Here is a 25,823-nt window from a genome sequence, read left to right as displayed (position 1 = left end):
GACAGCAGACATCTCTGCTGTCCTCAACTCCATGTCCAGATATGCAGGCTTCCATCTGCTGCCATCAAAAAAAAAAAAAGGGGTATATGCCTTTCTTAGTTTGCAGCTGCTCAAAATGCCAATCCATAGTTAATTCCCATGTTTGAAGCTGTATTCAACCTTTCCTGTTCAAAGTTCCAAGACTTTTCTTCCCACAGAAAATACCAAGGAACATTTGCTACCTTTGACCAAACCCTAGGAGCCACTCTGTGGAAAAGAACCACACTGAGCAGGGGCAGCCCAGGGTATAGCCATGGGATTTCTAATGCTAGGTCTGATGAGGATGCATTTGTGAGCCACAGTTTCCACTTGTGGTTACTCTCTTTCTCTGGACAAGCTCAGTGTTTACTCACAATGTGGCTTTTCTGCCTTCTGAGTCCACAGAGGCCAACGTGGGTGGTGGTGTAAGTCCTGTCATACTTTGGCTGTGGTGTAGTCTCACAGCTTGTATTTCTCAAATAGGGACGTTGCACTATCTTCTGTATTTGGCCACTGAAGCCATAAAGCCACTATCCTGGGCCCGTTCTCCCTCCTATAAAGTGGTCAGGTGTTTCTAGAGCTGCAGAAGTGAGTTGTTTCAGCTTTGTAGATACCAATATATGTGGATTAGGTTCTGGTGTCTGGATCTTTGGCTTTGTTTCCTGTCTGTTCCTCAGCTGTGAATTGCCTTAGGATCATGGAAGGAGGCAGAATAACCAGGGGTATAAAACACTATTCTTATCCATCTAGTTGTCCATACATAACTTGCTCTAAGAGGCTCAGCCTATATTCTTTTCTTCCTTCTCTGCTCTAGAAAGTAGAGCTCCCTTCTCCCTGGGGAGAACTATACAAGTCCCATCCTATGTAAACTGCTGTTTTCCAAACCCAGCTTTTCTTTCCTTTCCAGACAGAACCTGCACTGGCAGAAAGCAACAGGTCTTCTGACCAGAAAATACAGGGACTAAGACTCATTCCTTCTCATCTCAGGGACATAGAGTTATAAACTGGTGGTGCTTCTTAGTGCTGGAGTAGCTTGACACCTCATGTCACATTCCATATGAGCAGCCTGCATCCAAGGCTCCAACCTGCTTATGTTCCCAAAAAACTCCCAATATGTGTGGGGCACGTTCTTTCAGTCGATTCTGGTCCCTTTGGTAGCAACTAGCCTTTACTGCCATCTTCAGTCACAGTCATGGACAATTCTCCATTCCTTGGGGTCTGTTCTGTGTACTTGGACAGTCTCAGGACTCAGAGTGTTGGGTCCCCAAAGAAGTCCCATCTATACGGCCGTGGGCAGCAATGCTGAGTTGTTGGGTGTGTGTGTACCAAATATTCCTCCCACATGTTGTCGCCATCATCCAGCAGTCAATGTACAACAACATGACAGTGATTTTGATAAACAGGGTGTCACTAGATTCTTCCTGCTGTGTCATAAGGTGTTTTTCATTTGGGAGGGATGGAGCTTCTGTCAGGTTCATGTGACAGAAGTATGTCTTCCTGGAGCACTAAACCAAGTGGAAGGTCAGAGGCGTTTCAGGCTGTCAGACAAAGAGTGGGACATCTGGTGTGGCATTCTACTTTATGATTAGTGGCTCCCCAGGAATTATTCTAGTCACCTCAGACACCTCTGAGAAATGCTGGCTCTGCCACTCCAGAGGTGTCTTCTACCTATAATGGGCACTGGTTGTGTTCATCTTCCCTTGCTTGGCCTTCTTGACATGTGTCTTTCCTCCAGTCCTCTTCATAGAAAGTTGAGGAGGAAAAAAGGGTGCTGAGACAAATTAGTTAAGACTGTTCTGGTCTTCAGCAACAGCAGGAATCTGCTATGTATGTCTGTGACTAATTGGATCAGTATCTCTACATGGGGTGCACCTAGACCTTACCATTTTTTTTGTAGTCCGTTTCTGTTGGACTACGTTTTGAAGCTCCACAATATCAAGGCTGTTCTTACCCTGCTGCGCTACTGCTGGAGGCTGCCCTGTTTGTTTCCCATTTGGCCGCAGGTATATTCCCTCATGGTTTAGGACAGTTCTTCTACTCTGAGACCTCAGTGGAACTTTCGTTGCTGCCATCTGTTTTAGGAAGCTTTTTGAGACTATGCCTGCTTGTTTGCTTTTGCATCCTTAAGTGAACGTGACCTTTTTGGTGGCCACCCAAGGAGCCTGGAAGCATGACAGAGGTTCAGGAGTTTAAGGCAGACTTTCTCCTACAGGCTTAAAGAGTGACATTACCTGTTTCACTTGTCTTGTGATCTGCTTAAATCAAGAGATAAACCTTTTATGCGTGCAGGGATGAAGTGTTTTTCTATTCACTACATGTTAGTCTGCTTTATCTTTTTATCTGGACAAGGCAAAATCTTGAATTTAGACTATGGGAAAGTTCAGAGTCTTTCCATAGAATCTGTTACTTAATTTCCCCAAGATGTGCAGAGCAGCCATCTGGAGCTTCCTTTCCCGGGTACTTTGCCATCAGACACTAGGAGGCATGATGTGCCGTTTGGCAGAGATATTCCAGGGATATTCCTATCTAGGCTGTAACCTGTGTGCTTACTGAGAGAGTGCTTATTGCCACCCAGGGTATAAATATGTATGTATTGACAGTCACTCAAACAAAAAGGAGGATTCCTTGCCAGTAGATACTTGTTTCCTAGACAGATATTTCTTGTGCCTGTTCACAAACCAGCTACTTTCCCTCTGTCTTCCTAATCCCATAATCACCTAACCCTGGGAATGCGAGGTGGAGAGAAACTAAAGGCGTGAGTGCTCCCAGTTTCCATGTGTACACTGTGGGTGCAGTGCATGGCAGAGGGTCATCAGCAAGCTGTCTCTGGATGGTGCTGTGGTTTAAAAAGTCTAGTGTAAATGATCTTATACGCACAGTGGAGTGAATGTGCATATGAACAACTCACCTCAAAAAAATCTTCAGCTGTGTTTCTGGTTGACATGTCAAATTGAGGCTTATTCCCTCTGTATCTAGTAGGTCAGCTAGACGTTAGAAATCTGGAAAATCAAAAATAATCTCTTTGAACAGTATATCTCTACAGCTTTATACTAGACAATAAGTAGATGATCACATGAGAATTGCCTTTTGGATTGTCTTTTAGTCATGTTACAACAGAACTCTAAAATCAGTTAATTTTTGTGCAAAATATTTTACTTGGGAAGTCAACATGTACAACAAATGCAAATAGAAAACAACAACACACTTTCAGCACTCCAGATATTTTTTTAATTAGGTGGGGAACACAAATTTGGAAGTTGCATATGACCAATACAAGTTTCCTGCAACACACCTGAGATGTGAGGGCAACTATTTGCTGGCACTGCCTCCCCCTTTCATTTAAAACAGCATTTACTTTACCAATGTGTTTCTTTACCTTGTGTGTAGACTTCTGAGGTCCCTGCAGCATGTTTTACACTGCAGTTGAAAACAGTGCTACGGTGCAGTACCAAACCCCAGAATCCTTCTATGATAGTCCTAAGGAGAGCAGTACAAGAACCAACATAGAGGAAAACTACTACTCTGTCCCTTCTCCTTATATTTCTTAGTGAAATGTAATGTGTTGCTGGTGTGAGTATTAATAAAAGTAATAGATAATCATCAGTGGTTTATAGGGATGCCAGTCATTATGCTTTCTAGAAGTAACTGGGAAGTTACATTTTTATTCTGTGCTGTTTGTTATGCTGCTCACATCACCATCGTGACTGTGTGCCTGCCAGTAGTGCAGTAAATGGCATAACGAAATATCTTTCACATGTGGCTTGTTCTTTCATCCTCTGCCAAGGGGAAAGTGGTATGTGTAATGTTTTGGTGGGGGTTTTATTTGGTTTTAGGGGATGTGTCACAATATGTTTGTGTTACAAAAGAGAAGTGGGTTGAAGGGCAGGGTGATTTTTGGAGATCCTCTGGGAACTAGAAGGCTGATTGTGCAGATAGGTAGTGCCAGAGTGATTACTATCATGAGCAGCCTTTCTCAGTGGAGTTAAGGCAAGTAATGTTTCCAGAATCTGGCACAAGAGCAGCTGGTGCTTCTGCTGTAGTAATAGTTCTACCTCTCCTCTTGTCACTCCTACCCCTGTGGCTTTATTACTTAACTGTATAAAATTATTGTGTGTTTGACCCTTGGAGTGCCAAACTGCAAGTGGGTTTTTTTGGTTGGGTTTTTTTGTTTTGTTTTGTGTTTTTTTAAATATCAGTATAGAGAACTGCAATTAAAAAAATTAGTTCCAGTAGAAACTGGAGTCCTGTGTTTTCAGCTGTGATTAATGATTAGGGGGAAGCAGGGGAATCTGTGTGGACTCCTTAGTGGAAAATCAGCTTGAAGAGGGAAATAAGCCCCTTTTAAGCTGTTGTATGTTCAGCCCCCGAAAATGTACTTCCCAACACCATTAGGTCCTTTAGAAAATATGAGTGTCTGTGTTACAGAAGAAGGTAACAGTCACCACAGCTTTAAGAGCAGTGTTGTTGAGTCACTGTCCTAGCAATTTAATTTGTTGTAGAGAGGCTCATGAAGTGATGACCAACACCTGACATGAAAGCTAGTCCTAAAGGGTTTCAGAGATCCCATGGGAGATAGCCTGATTGGGTTCAGGTGGGATCCCTTGTGGGGACTCTCCCTCCAGTGGTGACATTGAAGGAAGCAGAGGGAAAAAAAATAATATCCTGAGTGACAGGAGGAGAGAGAATGAGCAGCCAAGTGCAGTGGGTTCTAGTTGAGCCCCTACAAAATTCTGCCTATAAAAGTTTCTTGAAAAAGAGACTTTTAGAAGCTCTTTTAGCCTGTGTGTAGGATTTTGTGAAATCTTTTAATTAATAATAAGCCAGAGGTCTCTGAGTGTTGATCTGCAATGCTCTGCATCTAAGGCCAAACCTGTAGTTACTGTTAAGCCAATGAACAAGGGAAAGAATTTTGTCCTAGTTAGGGATACAGCACTTGATCCATAGTGTTGAAATAGAAAGAATTGCAAAAAGCATTTGCATTGCCCCTTAAAATTTATCAGATTTAAACAAGCATTTAACTCATTGTTTTCAGGAGACACTTAAAAGCAAATTAAAAATAAAAGCTTACAGTATAGTTTTAAGAGATTGTTTCCCTGAATGTTTTGAACTTCAGGAAATATTACTGACATTCCATCTAGTAATATTTGTTTGAATACTGCTTGTGAGTTATCAGCAAGTTTTGCTCAGATATGATAATGTGTATTTATCAACAGATTCATGTGCAGGTGCAGTGATCCATCATAAGGAGTTACAGAAGCAGGTATTTGTAGCTGTGCACCCTCTTGATAAAATATTTTAAGATTTGAGCAAAGTTTAAAGTAGCAAAAATTTTGGTTAAAATGTCATCAGTAAGTTGCATAATTTGAACAAGACATACATCAGTAATTTTTCTGCATTTCATTAGGTTACTTCTGGTTTTTATGTAAAACTATCTTTTGAGGGCAGATCTCAAAAGCATTTCTTCTTGGCCAAATTAATGAAATCATTAAATGTGTGGGTAACATTTGAGTAGTATTCTGACTACTGGGAGCTTCAAGTCACATGTATCTATACAGTAAGGGTGGGATTTGCTCACCTGATTTTAGAGAGTAACAGTTTTCAAATATACATGTAGGCTTTGACTGTAAAGGGGTCTAGCTCAGCTGCAGATACCCACACTGAGGACATCTCAGGGCAAGCAGGGTGAAACTTTTGCACTGGACACTAGAGTGATATAAGTAAGCCAGCGTAGAACCTCTTTTCCAGTTTTAGCTTAAAATAAATGAGAAAATGCATTTAAAATGTTGCGCTCTGCTCTGATGTATTTCATCTATGATAACTGTCAAAGGATTCTTGCTTGATTTGATCATATTTGTGTTTTTAAGAATTTCTGCCTTGAATGATTTCTTTTCCCATGTCAGTTAAACTGTAGACCTTCATTATTATTTTATTGTGGCTTTCTCTGAAACATCTTGTAAGGATGTGGACCTATGAACAAATAGCCACACATAAACTAGGGTGTGAACTTAATATGCATCACCTACTGTGCAGTAACTACCCTTTCTCCCAGGATAAGTGCCCAGTAGTTTATTCTCTTTTATTAAGGGATAAGCATGTTGTATTTACTCTGGGGTAGGAGCAAACACATACACTACAGCTGACATGCTGCAAATACACACCCTAATTTATCCTGCAGTAGTTTGTCTGTATGTCTGTCTCCTAAGACATGGCTGAAATGTTGCTTTATGGCATTCAGGTGAGGCTTAACTAGTTTAAACACTAACAGAACCTATTTTTTAGGTTTAGCTAAGAGTATTATTGCAGCCCTGATTATTTGGTTTTTTACTGTTAGTCACAAGGATTTTGATTAATTAGTTCTTTTCAGAATACCTTTTGATAGTGTAAAGACTGACCATTAAGCATAATAATAACTTCTTGTGATCTCACTTTACCTTTGTCTCATCCCATTTCAGTGTAGTGTCTGGTTTACACTTCTCGGTCTCCTTTTTTAGTCCAGTTTTTGACTTGAAACAGTGTTAGCTGCATTCTGAAATTGAAATTAGATACAAGAACTTATGAGATACATAAGAGATAGATGTGTATTGTACATGTTGTTTCTTTAATACTAAGTTGGACCAGGTTGCTGAGGGAATAAGAAACTGCAAACCTCACCTGGAATTAAAGGAATTTTTTAAAGTAATTTTCTGAATAATCACCATAGGGAAATCCCACAGGCACAAGCACTGTGTGTAGTTGTGTGTCTACCAGTTAAAACCTGCAGTATTGTCTGGCAAAGTACAATTTTATTTTGTTTCACCCAGCTGAACTCACCCTCAATCTCAGATGAGTGATTTATCTCCTGAGGGTCCAGATTGGGCTCAAGTAAGATTTTGATTAATTTATTCTCTTATTCCAGCCAAACCCATTTGATTTGTACTTTCTGACCATAGAGAATGAGCCATCACTTCAGAAACAGACCCTTAGAAATAGTGTAGAAGACAATATCATAACGTAGTCTTTGAGGTTCAAATGTGAAGAACCGAGAAGAGCACTAGGAATGTGAGGTTCTTCCTCAGATGAGATCTTTCCAGTCCCTGGTAGGTTTCACTTATTCTGAGAAGGACTAAAGCCTTTCCGCCTCCAAGCCTTTGCCCCTGGTCTAGTGACTGGTGACTACTCCTGTGCATAGATAGGTGAAGCTGCTACCCGCATGTGGGGATCACATTCCTGTGTCCAGCTAGGAGTGGCTCTTGTTCAAACTGTAGATGACGTCAGTCCCACTATGTGGGGTAGGGCTTTCTGTCACCTTGGGCTGTGCTAATGGGTGGAGACAGGGTGAACTGAAAGTTTACTGGCAGAGTAGAGAACACTTATATTTTCTAGCAGTTCACCAGGATTAGCAGCTTCAGTATGTCATCCATCCAAACCCAAGTAATGACAGTGCTGTTTCTTTCGCTGCCTCTTCCCTTTGTTAGTTCTGTGACTAGTGATTTTGTCTTCCCGAATATTTGCTTAGTCACAAACACACTTGGAACTCCATCTTTCTATGTCTTAGAGCTTTGCTGCAAATAACTTCTAGAGTTTTGCTTTTAAAGCTAAAAGGTATGCTTTGTTCAATTTAGGAACCATACATCTGAAAAAGAAACACTTTTTCTTAAGAATAATGTGGGAGTTGTTATTAAAAATTAGGTTTTAATGACACTACACTGAAGTTCCTATTTGCATAGATTTTGAATGTACATCAAATCCAATATTGAACTGAGCTTCTGATCATTTGATGCTTCAAGGAAGAGTAAGATTAACATTACTAAGTGTCGTTGTAAGAAATGATGTATTGCTGTATGGGGATTTGTATTATCCAATATCCAGCGGCCATTCGTGTAATGTTCTTTCTGTAGTGTCTGTTACTCTAAAGAACTGCATGCAGCTCCAGGTTGCTAATAACTTTTTGTTGTGCAGCCCAAATAATAGATAAGTAATTTGATTATCTGTCTCTTTAGGGTTAATTTAAATTCATTTTTACTTTGAGACTTGTATTGTTATCAGGAACAGTTAGCAGTGAAAATATGTATGTTTTGAAATGTAATTACTGGTAATACCTAATAACTGATTTTTAGTTCAGTCATTTTAAGAAATGAAAAGACGGCCTACTTACTATCACCATTTTTAATATCCAGTAAAAGTAATTTTATTATAAAATACAGGATATCTTTTTTTCTTTATTAAAAGCTCAAATAAATAATTAAGAACATTTTGTTAGCATACAAATTGGCTAATAGCTTGGGAAAATGTTTTAAAATCTGTTACGATACCATTTATATGACAAATAAGAAAACTAATAACTAATTAGGTTGAAAGAGCTTTAGTAAGTGAGAAAGTGAAACCTATTCAACATACTCTAGATGAAATGACCTTTTGAAAGACCTATTTTTGAACAAACAAGGTTGCTCTGTAAATAAATAAAGTGTGAAAATTGATCTAAGGCTAGGACTTTATGTACTGATAGTTAAGAAGCAGGCCTTTTCATAAGCCTTCAAAATACAAAGATCTGATAAAATGGTTTCAAATTTTTTCTATGTTAAATCTGTTTAATGATTTTTTTGTTATTTGGTAGAACCAGACACTGAAATAGCTTCATCTTCAAAACCAGAAGGAAGTTTCTATGCTGACAATTACAATCCCTTCAAGGATGAAGATGCCCCAGAGTACTTGAACCCATTTGATGAGCCAGATCCTGAGCCTGAAACATTGGTAGCTGTAAGAGATTCTCCTCCACAACCTGCAAAAAGGAAAAATGTCAGACCAGTGGATATGAGCAAATACCTCTATGCAGATACCTCTAAAGCTGAAGAGGAAGAGCTAGATGAGTAAGTATGATTCTTCATCTTTCAGCAGCTTTGGAAGCATTAGTGGGATCCTTGGCTTAATCTTGAGGTGTATGGGGTTCAACTATGGTGATCCTTAATCACCTCCTTGGGATAGACTGATCCTTAGGCAGCTCAGCAGCAGGAAATACCATGCCCCCAAGTCATGCTCTTCAGCTGAACATGATCAGTTAGGAAACTTTTCTTTGCCCCATTGATAGCAAATTACTTGATAGGGAACAAGTCTGTACCTTTTTGGCACTTCATGCCCTGACAATTGCAAATGAGCCAAAAATTAAGGAGCAGCAAAGCTTGGTCCTTCCTGTCCTTTTTGCCATTATTTTTACTACATAAAATAATATATTTTTGTTAATGATCATGGAGAGCTTGTTTTATATTGGTGCAGTATGTAAAAAGCAAGAACGTTTTGCAGTCTGCATAGCACATTTTTGAGAGTCTCATAACACTGAATCTCTATATGGGAAAGATAACACCATATGCACTTTCTTAGGTTGTTTTTTTTATGATAACCACACATAAAACTTCTGTAATACAAGGCAGTCAGTGTGAATTTATAGTATAGAAACCTAACAAGGAGTGAGAGCTTTTTGCAATAGCTGTGCAGCTTGGGAGGTTTGAAGGTATACTTGCTCCTTGTTTGTGGTTGTTAGTCACCAACCACACCACTTATGAGACAGTTTATGGTGATTGCATGTGAGCAATTTTACAGACAACAACTGCAATTAACATTTAGTTTTACATTATTTAATGAGATTTATCATGGCATGACATTTGCATTGCTTTCATATTTAATGTTAATACAGGTGTCATATCATCATCTTTATGTTTCTCTGTTTATAGCTGTGTTCTAGGAAATTGAAGGATTCCCATGCACTCTAATAGAAATGTATAAAGGACCCTGCAGGGTTTTTTCCTTTTAAAGCTCTGTGGCCATGGATTTGTTGTTGTTGTTTGTTCTGTGAAAAAAAAATGGGCATTGGGGAATGATGTCTCTGCCAGCTCTATTCATCAGGGCACTGCCTGAACAAACAGCACTGGCTGCTGTGGTTTCAGAGCACACTGTGATCACACTGTTGATGGTTACACCAGGCATCCCTGATCATTCACTGATCACCAGAATCTGCAGAGAGAAAAAAGTGTATCCCTTACACCCAAAAAGATATGGGTATAGAGGACAGTAAAGACAGAGGAGAAGAGCAGAAAGAGCAAAAGCTACATGGATGGGCAAGTGAAGAATTTTCTCTGGTTTATATTTATACTCACATTTCCACCCTAAGCAAATCTGTGCCAAATGGGCTTGCAGCAGTGTTGTAACAGGCAGCCTTGTTTTTTCTGTGTAGTGGACTGTAGATTTCTTTAGCCCTTTGTTTACAACAGCCGCCTTCTTATTTTAATGAACCCATTTGCTTTATTCCTTTTTTTTTTTTTTTAAGGATAAAAATAAACTCTCCATAGGTGGATTCTACTTGAACATAAGTCTGATCTGTGTTTTAAAAGCAATGTCCCATGGAAAGACGGAAGGATAAGGAGTCAAAAAGCACTGTAAAACATTTTTTTATGTCTTTTACATAAGTTTTTTATGTCCTTACGCCCAAAGTAACTTCCTCTCTGCGTTTTGCTCTGAGGTTACAGGAGTGCCATGTCATTGAAAAAGACGTGGAGACTGTTCAGTGTATTGGATAGAAGCGTGGCAGGGAGAACCTTTGAATCTTTATACTGAAACACTCTGGAGGAATAAGTGTAATAATAAAACTCCAGTCTAGGAGCATAGGACTTGTGATACTAACTCACACCTACAAGCACTATTATGCCTTACTTCATGTCATTAATTTTCAGATTTTTCTGTAGAAAGTTTCTGCTAAGGTATGGTAAGGTGAGCACCAAAGGAAAGATTTTCATAGGCAGTGTCAGTTGGTAGTTTTTGTGTGCCCTAAAATGGGAAGGTTTATGTCCAGATGTGTATTGTTTCTTATCTAATGTGAATATTGATGCTTTTATTATCTACATAAGTGGCTAATCTTCTTCCAAATTCTGTTGAAGTCTGGGCTTCAGTGTCAATTTGTGGTAGAGAGTTCCACAAAAAACCAAGATCATATATGAAATGTGTTTCCTTTTATTGGTTTTAAATAAGTTACCTTTCCAGTCTCATACACTATCTCTTGTGCTGGCTTATCAAAACAACAGTTAGTAGTATTGGATTTATCTGCTGTAAACGCTTGCTGTGTTGTATATCTCTAGCATGTTCACCATTACTTGTCACTTGTCTGAGTTAAATGGTGCTAACTTTTTCAATCTCTCTTCATACAGAAGTCTCTTCATCTCTCTAATCATTTTCACCGCACGTCTCTGGACCCTGTTATTTCTTCTGCTATGTATCTATTTTAAGATGTGTTGACTTGGCCTGAGCAGTGTATTCAAGACAAGGCTGAACAACTGAGTCATATCACGGCATTAGAAAACCTTGCATATTATTTTCAACCTCTCTCCTAACATCTTGTCTTTTGATATTTTGTTTGTTTGGTTTGTTTTGGATAGTTTTTAATAATTTTTGACTGCTGCTGGTGTGGTACTTTCCCCAGGAGTGGTTTTGAACCTGATAGATGGAAGGCATGAGAAATAGAAGGCTTCTGAAAGACATTTACTGTCACTCAGGAAATACAGTGTATTTTCATCCCTGTGTCTTAAATGTTGCATTGGAGTTCACTTAATGCACCACTTGGCATTTTCCTCTTGTATTTTGTGTGAAATGCAACGATGTGTCGTGGGAACATGGACACATCAGTTGGCATCAGGACCTTTGTCCCACTCTGCTCTGGCAGATCCCTCGTTCTGATTCTGGACTCAGAGCTTACACAAAGTGCCCCTAAGAGCTGAACTCTGACTCCAGTTTTGTAAGAGACTCTCATTGTAATCTTGGAAAAGGTACTTAGCCTCACTGCGCCTCTGTGAAGGATTTACCTTGGGCAATTGGCTTAATTGAAACATATTTCACTAATGGTTGTGAAGATAATGTAAGATTTCACAACACACATAAGCAAAGCATAGTCACAAGCATAAGCATAATGAGGTGTTGCATGGTACAGAGGGACTTAGATGATCTAGTACATATATTCTGCTATAAAACTATGCTCTCAAAACATACTTCCTCTGGCTAAATTCCCATACCTAACTAGAGATAAGGAACAGATTTTCCTTTTGTTAGTTTGGGCATTTGAATGTTAGTGTAAAGTTCTGCTTTTGTCTTTTTGAATTTTATACATTAAACTCAAAATGGTAAGTGGCTGCCTGTTAATAAAGGACAGCACACCTTGCTAAGTAAGTTTAATTATTTGAAAATAGCATAGCTCACAACTACTTAAAGTATAACGCTTTCAACCTTAGTACTTCTGATTGGTAATACTGTCTGATCTTTTAACCCTACCACACTGACAGCTTTGTTTTTCCTCCTCAATAAAATGTTGATTTTTTTTTTTCCCATTAACCAGTAACACTAATCAAAATATTTTTTAAATTGGTCAGAATAAAACTTGCTTTCAGATATTATTTGGCTCTGTGGCTTCTTATCTTGTTAATCATTGCATGGCTTAGAATAGTGCTGTCTAATTGGAAAGACTATCGAGTTGCCATCTATTGAAGCTGCCTGTTGCACAAGAAGCCACAAGCCACCACACTGCCAGTGACAGCTTAATGCCAGGTAGTTTGTCATGTTTGGGTTTTTTTAATTTTCTGGTGGACAGTCTAGTATGTCTTTAGGCAAATCATGTTGTGTGGATCAATTAAATAACTTCACAGAAGCAAATAGTATGGGAGCTTTAATATTTTTCAGCTAAGGCTTTTTTCAGTCAGACTTTTCCCATGCTTAGTTTCTTGTATAGCCTTGTGGAAGCTGTTGGACCAAACTCTGCTACATATATCAGACCCCCATGACTTCAAAAATGTATAGCCTCTTTGGGCAAGAAGCATTCTGGGTTTCTTTTCTGTATAAAATTTAATTTTTCAAAAATCTTTTTCAATACTTCTAAGACCAATTAATTAAAAGCAGTGCAGAGGGGAAGGTTGAAAGTAGTTTGTGTGTGTGTGTTCTGCCCAGACTATGACCAAAATGTGAGGGTTTAGTCTGGCTTTCAAGCAAGTTCTTCTCTAGGAAAAAAGGCAGTCACTTGTCTCCTTATAACACTTCCTTCTGATGCGTGCAGTAGGGTACAATTCTTCAAGATTACGCACACAGCGCAGACAATTCTGGAGCATAAAAATGCAAAAGATGGTTCTTCCAACCTTTTTTACTCTGATTGATTAGGTGGTTTGTTCCCCCCGCCCCAAATTTATTTTAACACCTTATGAATACACCTTTCTAATTCCAAGTACGCAGAGGTAAATTCCTTGCCTGCCAAACATGCTGTGTCTATTGGCTGTTCAGAAGGCTAACTTGCTGAACTAAAGAAAACCTTGTGCTCTCCTGTAGAATGCATTGTTCTTCAGCCTTTATCTCTTTTATCTTCATTTTCACCTCCCTTTGAACTTTCCGGTGTCTGAAGACAGCTGAGCTGGGCTGTCAGCTAAATTAGAGCTACTGACAGCATTCTCTGCTCCAGCCTGAATACCCTCCTTTTTCTACTGCCTCCCATGGGAAACACCCATCTGTTTCTATTTAACTTGTTATTTTGATGTTGCCTTTAGTTTTGATTGCACTGGTGACTTGTGCTTGATGGGCAGCAAGGTGGGAACACCTGAAAGTTGCCTTCAGTCAGCAGATGAGTTATTTCAGTGTTAGTCTTTCCTGTCGCTTCAGTATCTGGATTTAGATCTCTTTCTCTATAACAAGCAGCGGCAGATTCTCAGAAAGGTCTGGAGGTTTTATGCCTGGTCTTCACTTATATGCTTCAGTAAACTTTGCCTTCAGAAGTAGACTTATTTTCTGTGGTGTGGATTATCAATTGCTTGCTTTTTCTCAGTGAAAAGAGGATGATGGCAAACTGCATTAAAAGAAATTCTAAAATCAGTCCATGAGACTGAAAGACATGTTTTCATACTAAAAGTCCACAAAACTGAGAGAATTTGGTGTGGTGTGAAAGGAAACTGGATGCATAGTTGTTTTTTTGCTTGTGCCCAAATTTTGCTATTGTAGTTGTTTAAGAACAGTGTGTACTAGCTCATGACTCTTATCCTGAGAGGAAATTTGTAAGTGGATCTAGGTAGGTAGGCTCTTGTCTAATGCTGTATGTGTTATTGTTTCCATCTAGAGTTGAATTCATGGGACTGAGGTTATTTGTCGTGATTAGTTACACTTTATATAACTGTATGCAGATAGATCTTTGGGAATTGCAGTGACTTAGTTACATAACCCTGGTTTGAGATATAGGATAAATATATCTTGCAGGGGAAGTATGGACTAGAAAGGAATTAACTGATGTGTCAGTTTCCATCCAGTTTTGGATTGCAAAATATGAAAAGCAAAGATTATGAATAAAGTAATTCAGTGCAAAGAAGGTTCCCATAAGTATCTTTAGTAGGATACAAAATTGCCGGCTCTTCTAAGTGCGTAGTGGAAGCCATTATTTGATGTATTATTGATTGATATTTGATGTATCAAACTAACAGATAAAATTTGGAAATGCTGTGGAAGTATTTACTTAGGGTGGAACAAATATGGAGTTGGAACATGAATGCCAGGGTTAAGAATAATAACTCTTTGGACTGCATCCACTTGGTGGAAGATGTTTACTGTGTTTCTTAAATGGGGTTTGGTTAGAAAAAGTACTTTCAAAATAGACAGATGGTGGCTACTGGTATCCATAGAGAGGTATACATAAGTCAGCTGTGGTTTTCTTACACTATTCTCTTATCCAAAGAGTATTCTTGAAATGGTGTGGTGCCTCTGTGCTGCAGAGTTTAAAATACACTTGATGTGGATTGTGTACTTGCAGAGGCCAGAATTTTCAGACTTGGACAGCCAAGAGTGAGGCCTCTAAAGCTGTGTTGAAGCATGCGTGTAAAAGTGGCCTGATTCTTAACTCTGTTCTAATGAAGCATTCTTAATTCTGTTCATTAGAATATTAAACAGCCAGCAACTTCACTCAAGTATGTTGGTATTGAGCTTGTCTGTAAAGCAGATCGCTCTTTGATAGATAGCTGAGTATAATTGAAGAGTTAGCTTTATGCAATTGATAAAACTTCTGTAATTTACAGGACTTTATAAAATTTATGGAAATTCTGACCTAATGCAGTTTTAACTGTTGTAACTTGCTTTTCAATCATATGAAAAAGTGGTATCTGAAAGCACGTAAAGGCAAAACATATTCTTATGTGGGATAATAAAAGAATCTTAGTCATTGCCTTCTCTAAACAGGTCTTATTTTTGGTTTTAATTCCAAGGAGATAGCAAAGAAATATGTTTCCCTTCTTTTAATTAGATCAAATCCATTTTATGAACCAAAATCAAGCCCTGCTTTAATTAAAGTTGCTCCGCTGCAAGAACCAGAAAAGAAGATGAAAAGAAAGGCTCCTGAACCACCAAACCTCTTGCCAAAGACAGAGACAGGCATGAGTGAGAACATGTCAGCTATTCCTGCATCAGGGGAGCTTTCTTCTTCTCCTAAGGTAGGTTTTCCATACGAAAATTTTGTCTTTGTTATTAACGGTACCTTTATGTGTTTTGTAGACATCCTATTTATTTCTGCAGGCCATCTTAAAGGCTTTGCCTTTATTTTATAAGGTGTTGGCTAATCTCTGTTCACTTGCTGGTTCATAGGGAGAGAGCAGCAGTAGGAGCTTGTATCTTTTTCTTTAAGGATTTAATGACAACAGTAACAGCAACTGCAGTTTCAAAGAAAAGAGTCTTCTAGTAACAAATTATAGAATTATAGAATCATTTAGGTTGGAAAAGGCCTTTAAGATCATAGAGTCCAACTGTAATTGCATAAATTGTCCAACTCTTGAGAATACTGATTTTAGGTTTTAATTCTTATTCTAATGGAGTCACTTTCATTTGCAATTCCACATTTCATTTTACGATTCAATTCAATGTTACAGGACAGCTGGATATGCCATTGAGAAGGGAGAAAATCATGTTGAACAATACTTTGTCTTGATCTATTGTAATACTGCTAAGCCTTGCCCCTGTTGAAGAGTCTGTCTCCACATTTCTGTCATAAATCTGGGTTTTAAGAGCTTAGTACAGGATGCTGTTTATTTGTATTGGGATTTATATATGTCCAATTCCACAGATATGTTGAAGTAATTAAAAAAAAAAAAAAAAAAAAAGACAGTCTACTTTAAATCCTATTAACTGTTTATTAGGAATGTCCAGACTAAACATACTTATATATGCACATACCTCTGTGTTTGTTAAGGGAAAATATGACTTAAATTCTGTTGAAGAGGGCAATGTGTGGTGTAGGTGTTTTAGGATTGTAACAGCTAACTTCTGTTGGTGTGAATTTCAACTCCAATGTTTCAGCAACTAGCACCACTTGTGCTTTTTTAAACAAAATACGCATTTAATAGTGTATGTTAATGAGCCCTTCTTAAAAATGAATTTGACACATGCTGGCTGCTTGGTTTGAAGGGTAGGAAGATGAGGACAGAAGGCTTCCCTTCCAGCACATCTCTCCCAATTTATACATATTATCATCTGTTTTGCCTTGTATTGGAGCTGCTGTACTTTAATTCAAGAACTGAATGAAACTATTTGTCATACCTATCATTTCATTGCTTAATTACTCAGCCAGATTGCTGACATGTCCTTGTCCCCCCAGGCTCTGATCTTGCTGCCATTTTACCACTCAGAGTAAAGAGTATGAGACCAGAAATCTAATCTGTCTGCTCATAGCAAAACAAAACAACATAGTAAGGCCACAAGCACAATTCACAAGTTACTCTTAATATGCAAAACCACAACCAGGGAAATACTAAATCAGAGCGTAGCAGTTTTATAACATGCTGAGATGGGGTTCAGTCCTGTTCACTGGAGTTTCTGTATGAAAAATATTGCACATTATTTGATTTCTGGTGGAGTCTGGCCCTCAGGTCAAAGCAAAGTGGCCAAAGAAAAGCATTCTGGTTCTACCAGGCAGAGAAGAGACATCTGTGGAGGAGATTTTGTCAGCTCACTTGATGGAGGTTGTGCCCCCATTGCTCATTGTTTGAGAGGTTTTTTTACAGGTCTGCATCCAAGGAAATACATCTCTCTGCTTTATGGTTGTGCTGAAATAATGTATTACTGAGTTCAACCGTCATTGTTTTTGTCTACCTCAAGTTTTAGATTGTCTGAAAGCTGGAATTGATTAAGAAAAGGTGCAGGATTGAAATCGCTGAGAAGACCGTGTTGTTATGAACACAGTCAGGTAGTTCCTACTTTTATGCAGGGTGTTAGTTCCCAAATATTTTGGTGCCTGCCTGCAGCTCACCTCTCTGCCACTGATGCTGAGGCACAGCTGAGATCAGCAAAGGTCCAACTACTGAAACTTTGATATTTGTTAGGGCCATGGGGGAAAATGGAGCTCTGTGCTGACCTTCTCTGGTACAGAGAGCTTTAATTTTTTTACAGGATTTTGGAGGATACGAGACCATTAGGGAAGGTTCCAAAGCAGATGCAGTGTCCTGGTTTATTATATTACAGCTAGAGTGGAAAGTTTTCCTGAGTGGGTGTGTTAAAATATTATACGGTCACTTGCAATTCAGAAAGCTTTCTGTAAGCCCAGTCTTTTTTTCTGTGCTTGAATTGTTTTGCTCTGAGGTGATCTAATAGTGTTAGATCAAAAGCACTTTACTTGGAATGCTTTTTGAAATTCGGAAAAGTACTGGCTTTTAAAAGAAAAGAAAATTAAACAATTTCCTCACACCATAGTACAAAATAGTGCCCAGGTAGGATTTAGACTGTTGGCACAAATAGCTTGTTTGTTTATTACTCAATAATAGTGACAATGTTTAGCAACTCTGAAAAAATTCCCATCAAAAGGTATAGGCACTATACAAACATGAACTTAGCACATGCCCTGATGTAGGGGGAATAGTCACATGGAGGTAAACTTAGGTAAAGGGAGGTTAAATAACATATGTCATTCAGTGTTTTGTCCAAGTTTTGTCCAAGTTTTCTGTGCACAGAAAACCTCTGCTACAACTCTGACCAGAAGCTAAGTGTCCTGACATGTTCAATTCCCGTCTTCGTTGTCTTCATGAGAAATGGCTGCAGAGCAGAAATGCTAATCTTTGGACTACACAAACACAGCATTAATATTATAACTTTAGAGTTTAAGGAAGAAGACTCCAAAAATGATTCTGCAAATCTTTGACAGAGTATTTGGAGCTCCTTTTTATTTCACATGCTAATGGTGTTCCTCACATTTGCTGAACACAACAAATATAAATACTGTTATTAACATCTGTATATCAGGAAGTTTATTAGGTGGAAATTGCTCCTGAAGGATTATTTGACACATGATTCCTACTAAAAATACGGGTTCCAAATACTTGAAATTATGTTACCCTATTAAAAAAAACCATGTAGATGTTGAAAACAGTAGTGAATTTCCTAGGGATTTAAATACCAATTTAAAAGTAGGGCAAGAAAGGTTGATATAAGTACATACCCCAAAATCAAATCTCTAGGGTATGGCTGGGTGCCAAAATTGCTTCGTTCAGTGTTTAGCTGCAACGAGCCTTCTAGCATTGGCATCCAGGGTATAGGAACGCTTCCACAGAAATGCAATTGTGTTTGCTGTTGAAACTTCATAGCCTGAATCCAACAATTTACCATTACCCAAGTAGTGATGGAAGGTGTTTCTTGCCTGAGGGATATCTGACTTCCCACGCACGATTTTTTTTTTGTGTGTATGTGTATGTTTTCTTAATTTATAACAGCAGTGTCTGCAGTAGTGAAAGAGAAGACTAAACCAGTGAATTTTTAGTAGTCAGTAGTCTTGGACATGTCTCATTTGAGAATAAACTTAAGCTAATGCATCTAAGTGAATTGCAAAAGGCCTTCTTTTAAGGGAGTTGTATGGTCTTTTAACAGCTGAATACTATTTCTAGATTTTCCTAGAATCATATCCACAATTAATTACCCCTATTACTCCTGGCACCACAAAAATCAATCTCCTTCTAGTTCCTTTGTTCAGAGATGTATGTTGTACAAGACAATTCTGTGTAAAAGTTTCATGTAAAACCAGGCAGAAAATTCCAGAAGACATCTTCTGATCTGGTGGTATCTAGGATCATGCCAAGTATCCCCAGAATAAAGAGGGTACTCCAGGGTGGCGTCGCGCATGAGTTGATACTAGCTTTCAAGATCTCAGTGATCAGTGAAGATAGAATATGAGACTAATAAATAGGCATTAACTTTAATAGCCATGAAAATGGTAGTGCTAGAGTTCGAAGCAAAGACTAGATCTTATTGGGAGACTGATGTAAAAACTTACTACCCAGACAATTTACATGATCGTTGGCCAGGAAGACAAGTGATGATGCCAAATACGGACAGTATTTAACTTTTATTTTTGCCTTGAAATGATTGTTCTCATCATTTTCTCATCATGTTGGTGTACCTGTGCCTGAAGCAGTTATAACCATAACAGTGTCTCCCACTACTGCAGGGCTTGCCTTCAGCCTCTTCTTGCCAAACATATTGCCTCACTTGGTGTCACTTTACCATTTCTTAACAAATTTCAGATGTGAGAAGAGTTTGAAACGAGGCTGTTTCTGCCTGCCCCAGACCTGAGGGTATTAGTCTATGTGAGGTTGGCTGAGCTCATGAGTGCTAGTGATTTAGAGTCTTGTCCCTTTCATATTAATTCTACACAGGGGACACATCCACTTCTTTAGCTGCTGTAAGATCATCCCAGCTGCTGTTGTCTCTTCGGCCATTTCCAGCATGCTTCTCTCTGTGCATTGTTCATCGAGGGGTTGAGGTGGGAAGGGACCTCTGGAGGTCATCTTGTCCAACGCCCCTGCTCAAGCAGGGCCACTTAGAGCTGGGTTTGGAAGAGTATCTTAATTCTCTCCTGTCTTCCTTCCATGTCCCCTCTAAACTAATCTGAGTCATCAGAGAGAGCTTAAAAATGCGAAGTCTGAAAGTCTGGAATTATCCCGCAGTTAATCATCTCAAATGGCTTGAAGACTATGGTGTGCTGGCTATATTTAGGTGAGTCTTACAAACAAACTGCAAAGCTGTAATTAAACTCTTCAGTCATCAACCTGCTACAGTGCTGTCAAGCCCAACTGAAGCCTTGTTGGGCTTGTTACCATCTTACATGTGTTACTGTTCTTGACATGGTTTGGATAACCAGGTTCTGCCTATCGCAGAGGTAATGGAGACTTTAAATTTCTTCTACTTGTTGTTGACTTTGTGGAAAAAAAATTAACAAAAGAAGTTCAGGCTCAAAAAGTGGTATCAGACCAGTGCACAGCATGTATATCAGTGCCCATCATTGCTTTAGCTGATTAAAAAATGTACATGCTAACTTCAAGTAGCTGAAATCTCAGCCAGTCTCACTATCTCTTATCTTCCTTGCATTATATTGAGTTTATTGGAAATAAGATTCAGGTATCAGTTCCAGAGTCGGCAACTGTGTCCTGTAGTAGAGAAGCTGAAGTCACGTGTCTCTGCACAGTCATGGATTTTCCTGGCTTTGTAAGAATGAGGGGGCAGGAATGCTACTGCATTTATGTGGGAGGTGAAGAATTATTTACTAGGGAACAGGAGGAAACTGTAGAGTTATTTTTAAGTGTTAAAAGAAAATAGCTCCTGCACTGGATTGTCATTACTCATTCACTCTTTGGAAGGATAACATATGCTCTTCCCTTCAGGAAACCATTCTCAGAAAGGCTTTTGCTGTTATGTGGTAGTTTCAGTTTGTTGCCAGACTGCAGCCAAGGCCTGGACCTTGTTGATGGCTCCTGATTCCTTTGGGTTTCTGGATACTGCAGTTGCCATTAACCTACTGAGAGTCAACAGGTACATTATGTTTGGTGACTCCAGCTTGGTTTCACATCCTTTCTCCAGTCTTCAGGGTCTGGCAACCTGTGTTCATTAGATGCATGTTTTACAGAGTCGCTACTTGCAGGTACATTGGACTAGTTGTCAGCCTGGCCTTTGGTAGCTTGCAGAGATCTCCACCTCACAGCTTCCTACCAGGCTACCCAGAATATCTCAGTAAATGAAGCTCCTGCACTCCAGTCCTGGCAATAGGTGTTTCTCTGACAATACATGATTATGTGAACAGACGTGGAATTAATATCAGACCACAGGATGCTCTTTGAACCTGTCTTTGGTTTTTGAGTTGCACCTAGCAACTGATGAAAGTATATAGCACCAGGACAGGGTGATAAGTAAGCTTAAGTCTGTCATATTCATGTATATGCCATTCTCACCTTTATGAAAGTCACAGTGTTGCTGATAGTCATGAAGACATAGGCATTGATTTTGTTGCTTGTAGGCAAGAGCTTGTGATGGCCTTTTATGTTGGCAGAAAGGGAGAATACACATTCACATAACAGTTCAAAGCCAATAATAACATTTCTGGTCGTCACCATCATTGTTTAAGCACTCTCTTTCTTTTTTAAAGCAATATTAATTGTTTTGCATGCCCATGCAATAATCTGTTCTCTCATGCCAGGCAAGTTAGCTGGTTTAAGCTCTAATGAAACATATTTACAGGAAACATGTAATAAGAAATACAGAATCCTTTTTCTGCATGACATGTAATAACCCATCTCCATCCAGTATCCTTTGTAATCCATTATGTATCTGCAATACTTTTGTTTAGTGGAAGTCCAGTGGAAGGGTAGGAAAGTAACATTCAGTATAGTACTAGGCACAACTCTCCAAGATCTCAGAGATGCTATAGTTTCCAGTTGCTCACTTTTTGCACTTCTATTTACCTCAGCATTATCAACCTTATGTAACTGAACAGTAGGAAGAGCTCATCTTAAACCACAGATGCAGTAATGCAGCCAAGTGGACAAATGACATTTGTCATGCTAAACTTGCAATGGTAGATGAAGATCACTTGTCTCTTGGTATTAAAAGTGTCTCAGTTGTCCATTCACATAAGGACTTTCTGGCTCTCTGGAACATCTGTAATGATTTTGCTCCTTTCCAGCTTCACATTAGCTGTAGAGGAATTGTGCAGCTCATTTGCATGAGATCTTTGTCACATCCTATGCAGATAGATAGTTCATCAATCCCAAGGAAGACTTGGGAGTTAGTGGACAGAATTTTAAGATATCTACTGTTATGAACTTGTGTGAAAACGTCACTCCAAGAAAATCTGCCTTTGCATACAGCCCTAAGACATTTTATCTTTTAATAGAAAGACAGACAAGCCACACACATAACATGAACAGAGAGGTAGTGAGATAATCATATTGAAGCACAGACAATTCATTAAACATGCAGCTTTTAAGGTGTTAAATAATAAAAAAGTCTCCCTATTTTATACAATACTTAAGCAATTTCTTGTTACTGTTTGCATGAGTTTTAAATGGTGTTTGTCAACTTGAATAGCCATGTGCTTTTTCTGTGTTCCTTACTATTAACCTAGGTTTGGACATAAACCAACCTCATTAGAGTACGTGCTAGAATAAGGAGTGAACTGTTGACTTCCAAATGCAAGTGTAGTATTTTTCCATTTTGCTGAAGGTATGGGCTAAAGAGTTATCTTCCTCTTGTCCTCAACTAATGCATGCTTCAGGGCTTGGATTTACTGCATTGCGTTTGGTCCTTATCCTGACTTCTCACATTCCCACCTTCCCTGCCCCACCTTGTGCCACCGCCAGTACTGACTGTGAGTTATGTGAGTACCAGCAGCACAAAAGTGACACAGGAACACCACAGGACAGTCCCTTTCAGTGGCAGCACAGTCATAACTCAGCTGGGAAATGTATCCTTAGTGTCTCGGCAGTGTGCTGGTTTGAGGTATTTGTTGCTCACAGCAGCTGCAGGTTCTAATGATCCAACAGTACTTAGGCTAGTACTGCCAGGAAGCAGCCTGTTAAAATTGAAAATACAACCTTAGGTGACTCTTTTAAATGTCTTTCATGGTTTAACTTTCCATCTGTTCCTATTTGCATCAGAATCTTTTTTTTTTTTTTTTAATTTCTTTAATTGTCCAGGTTCCTATGTGCTAAATGTAGTTACTCTGCCAGTGTAAGGAAATTAAACTTTGCTATTCTCTGTTTCGACTCGTTTTGTGCAAGTCAAATGATTTGTTAATGAAGGGGCCGCTGTTTATGCAGATGGAAGTAGGGATGCATTATATCATTGTATATTATCAGATAGTACCTAGAAGTTGCAATAATTAGCTGTTTCTTATATTTCTGTTTCACTGGTGACCACAATATTCACTAATTTCTCTGTAAATGGGAAAAGCATTTTATATACTGTGTACTAGTAATTTTTAAAAGAAAATTAGCTAACATCTTATCTGTAGGCCATATTTGTCAAAAAAAAAAGATACTGTTGAAGGCAGAAAATCTTAAAATTAGTGCAGTCTGAGGATTTGAAACTCAACTGCAAGTGTGGGCTTTTAAAAATTGACTTTTACAAAAGTACAAATTGTGTCTTTCTAGGGAAAATGGGCTTTCATTCCATGGTGTTTTTCAGTCTTGGAACTGTGATGATTGGAGATGACTGCATCCCTCTGTAGGACTAAAACCAGGACAAACAATAGAACAAATACAAGTGCATATTGTGGAGAAAATTTAGTGTTTCAGTAATATGCAGAAGCAGTAAGCAGTTTATTGACTGCTTATGTGAGTAAGAGTTCCCAGGACTGGCCTTTAATAAAATGGATCCCCTTTTGAGATTGAGTCACCCAAAGGCCTCAGATACCTTATTTCTAGAGGTGTCTGGTTCTCTCCCTTGGCTATAAAAGAGCTTAGATAAGTTAGACTTGGCCAACTAATTGATAGACATTTGAAGCTGGTGAGCTTAATTGTCCTTGAATATTTACAGACTCTTGTGTGTATGATCTAAAGAATAGACAGGATTGGACAGGAAAAAATGGGAAGATATTGCAAAAGCTTGTTCTCCCTTCAACATGCAGGCATGACTGCACATGAATAGGAGGCATGGATATAGAGTGGGAGCATTGATGGACAAGAGTTGTTCAGCAAAATGGAGATCCCTTGGTTTGCTCTACCTATTTAATTAGAGATTTTGTAAAAACTGGTACAAGAAGTGGCGTGTAACGTGATAAACTATCCATGAGCAGTCACAAAAGAGGTGAGCAGAAGGGACAACTTCTTACTATCCATTAGGACCCAGAGGAGTATGTCAGATACTGTGTGGAAGTTTTTGAGATTCATGCTTTTATGAGTAGGTTTTTGCTTACGAGTGGTCTCCTTAGGCTGCCAAAGTGATAAATTCTTTCTTAGTTGGACATTGCTTGTTCTGTCTGTGTGGTTTTACTGTAGCGGTTTGTCAGTGTTAATAATGTACTGGGTTTTGTTTCTTTGCAGCCTTGCTTGATTCCCTCCTTCTCCTTGCAGGTGGCTCTGTGAATACAAATTGGTGGAGGGTGGTGTTGTGTTCATATTATTCCCATGGTTGGTACTAACAGGAGTCAATTTTTAGACATCAAGAATGTAGATGAAACCAAGCCTGCCTGTGTTCTATCTGCTGCTTTCTGCCATTCTGACTGAAGTATTTTGTGCCCATTTTCTAATGACAAGCCAGTTGAACTGCTGTCAGAAAGATTCAGGTGCTGTTCTATAGTCACATTACCTCTAAGAGAGGTGCTTCCTTCAGAATCTGAGGTTTAAAACCAGGTAATAATTTACCCACATGTTCCTGTAGCGGGAGTTATGTACAGGTTTGGAGGCAGAGCTGAGCTCCTTCCAACCTCAGCCCTTCACTTCTCACCTTATCTCATTTCCAAGCACACGCAACAAGAAGCCAGAGTGTTACGTAGATGGAGACACATTATCACATGCAGGTCTTCCTGCAGAGCTCGTGACTCATGCAGCGCTGTATTATTGTTATGCAGGAAGCTACTCCAGGTTCTGTGCCGTTTGAGACAAGGGCCAGCGGAAAGGCAGTTTTCTCTGACAATTAAGCAACCAAATGCTGTCCAGGAGCAGTGAATATTATCCTTCCCTCTGTCATGAATTTGTTGTGTGGTGCTAAGTTAATCTCTTGAACCAGATTTTGGACTGTGGTGTTGTTTTTTTTTTTTTTAAAGTTCCCAGCTTGACACAACCATGATAAATTAGCAGAGCTATTGGCTTGACTCAAGTGCCATGCAGCTGAAAGAGTGCTGTTTAATGGCACATGAAGTATAAAACAAGCAGTTGTCTGTAAGGTCAGGTCTTAGGTGGCTCAGATTGAGGACTCAAAAGCAACAGCTTCTGATAATTTGGAGTTGGGTTTTTTGTGGACCTCACTTTTTCTTAGGTTAAATGGACTGCTACCTCACAAGGATGTCTGGAAGATTAAATATTTAATCTTCTAGATTAAAATATCATGAAGATGAACACTGTAGAAAAGCACTTTGATGAGATTAATGATACTGTGTTCAGTTCAAGGTCCAGGGAGTGTGCAGCAGATGAGGAATGAGGACAAAGAACTAATAATTCAGAACAATAGGAATACTGGGTAGTCCTATTCAGTGGGGTTGTTCATTGAGTGCTCTCCATGAGGGAGGACTCTAGGGGAAGAAGTATGCTTAAAGATTGTATCATAATGCAAATATACAAAGGGTACTAACTAACATTGAATATGTAAACCCTAATTTTGTAATATCCCAACTTCTGAACACTTGATTTGGCAACTTTAAGTGCTTCTACTTAAGTGTTTCACTGCTTTCTCTTTTAGATCCTTATTAGTGGTGGGGATGCAGATAACAGGTCTCCAGGGCTGTCCTAGAAAAACCTTTTTCATTGCAAATTAATATGCATAATTTGCAGGATGATAAGTGCTTGGCTACTTCTGCCATTTTTATAATT

General features: G+C 39.0%; 1 protein-coding gene across 8 annotated transcripts in view; it reads left to right on the top strand.

Moving 5' to 3' along the window:
- EHBP1 (EH domain binding protein 1) overlaps positions 1 to 25,823 on the top strand; it is a 233,093-nt gene that overhangs the window by 103,690 nt on the left and 103,580 nt on the right. For all 8 annotated transcript variants that reach the window (XM_075706824.1, XM_075706821.1, XM_075706820.1 and 5 more), the window contains 2 exons: positions 8,612 to 8,864; positions 15,293 to 15,479. In XM_075706824.1, the coding sequence (XP_075562939.1) occupies positions 8,612 to 8,864; positions 15,293 to 15,479 (440 nt within the window). The remainder of the gene's footprint in view (positions 1 to 8,611; positions 8,865 to 15,292; positions 15,480 to 25,823) is intronic.

The sequence above is a fragment of the Pelecanus crispus genome, chromosome 3 (assembly GCF_030463565.1).
Source record: "Pelecanus crispus isolate bPelCri1 chromosome 3, bPelCri1.pri, whole genome shotgun sequence".
NCBI lineage: Eukaryota > Metazoa > Chordata > Aves > Pelecaniformes > Pelecanidae > Pelecanus > Pelecanus crispus.
This window is presented reverse-complemented; position numbering and strand designations above follow the sequence as displayed.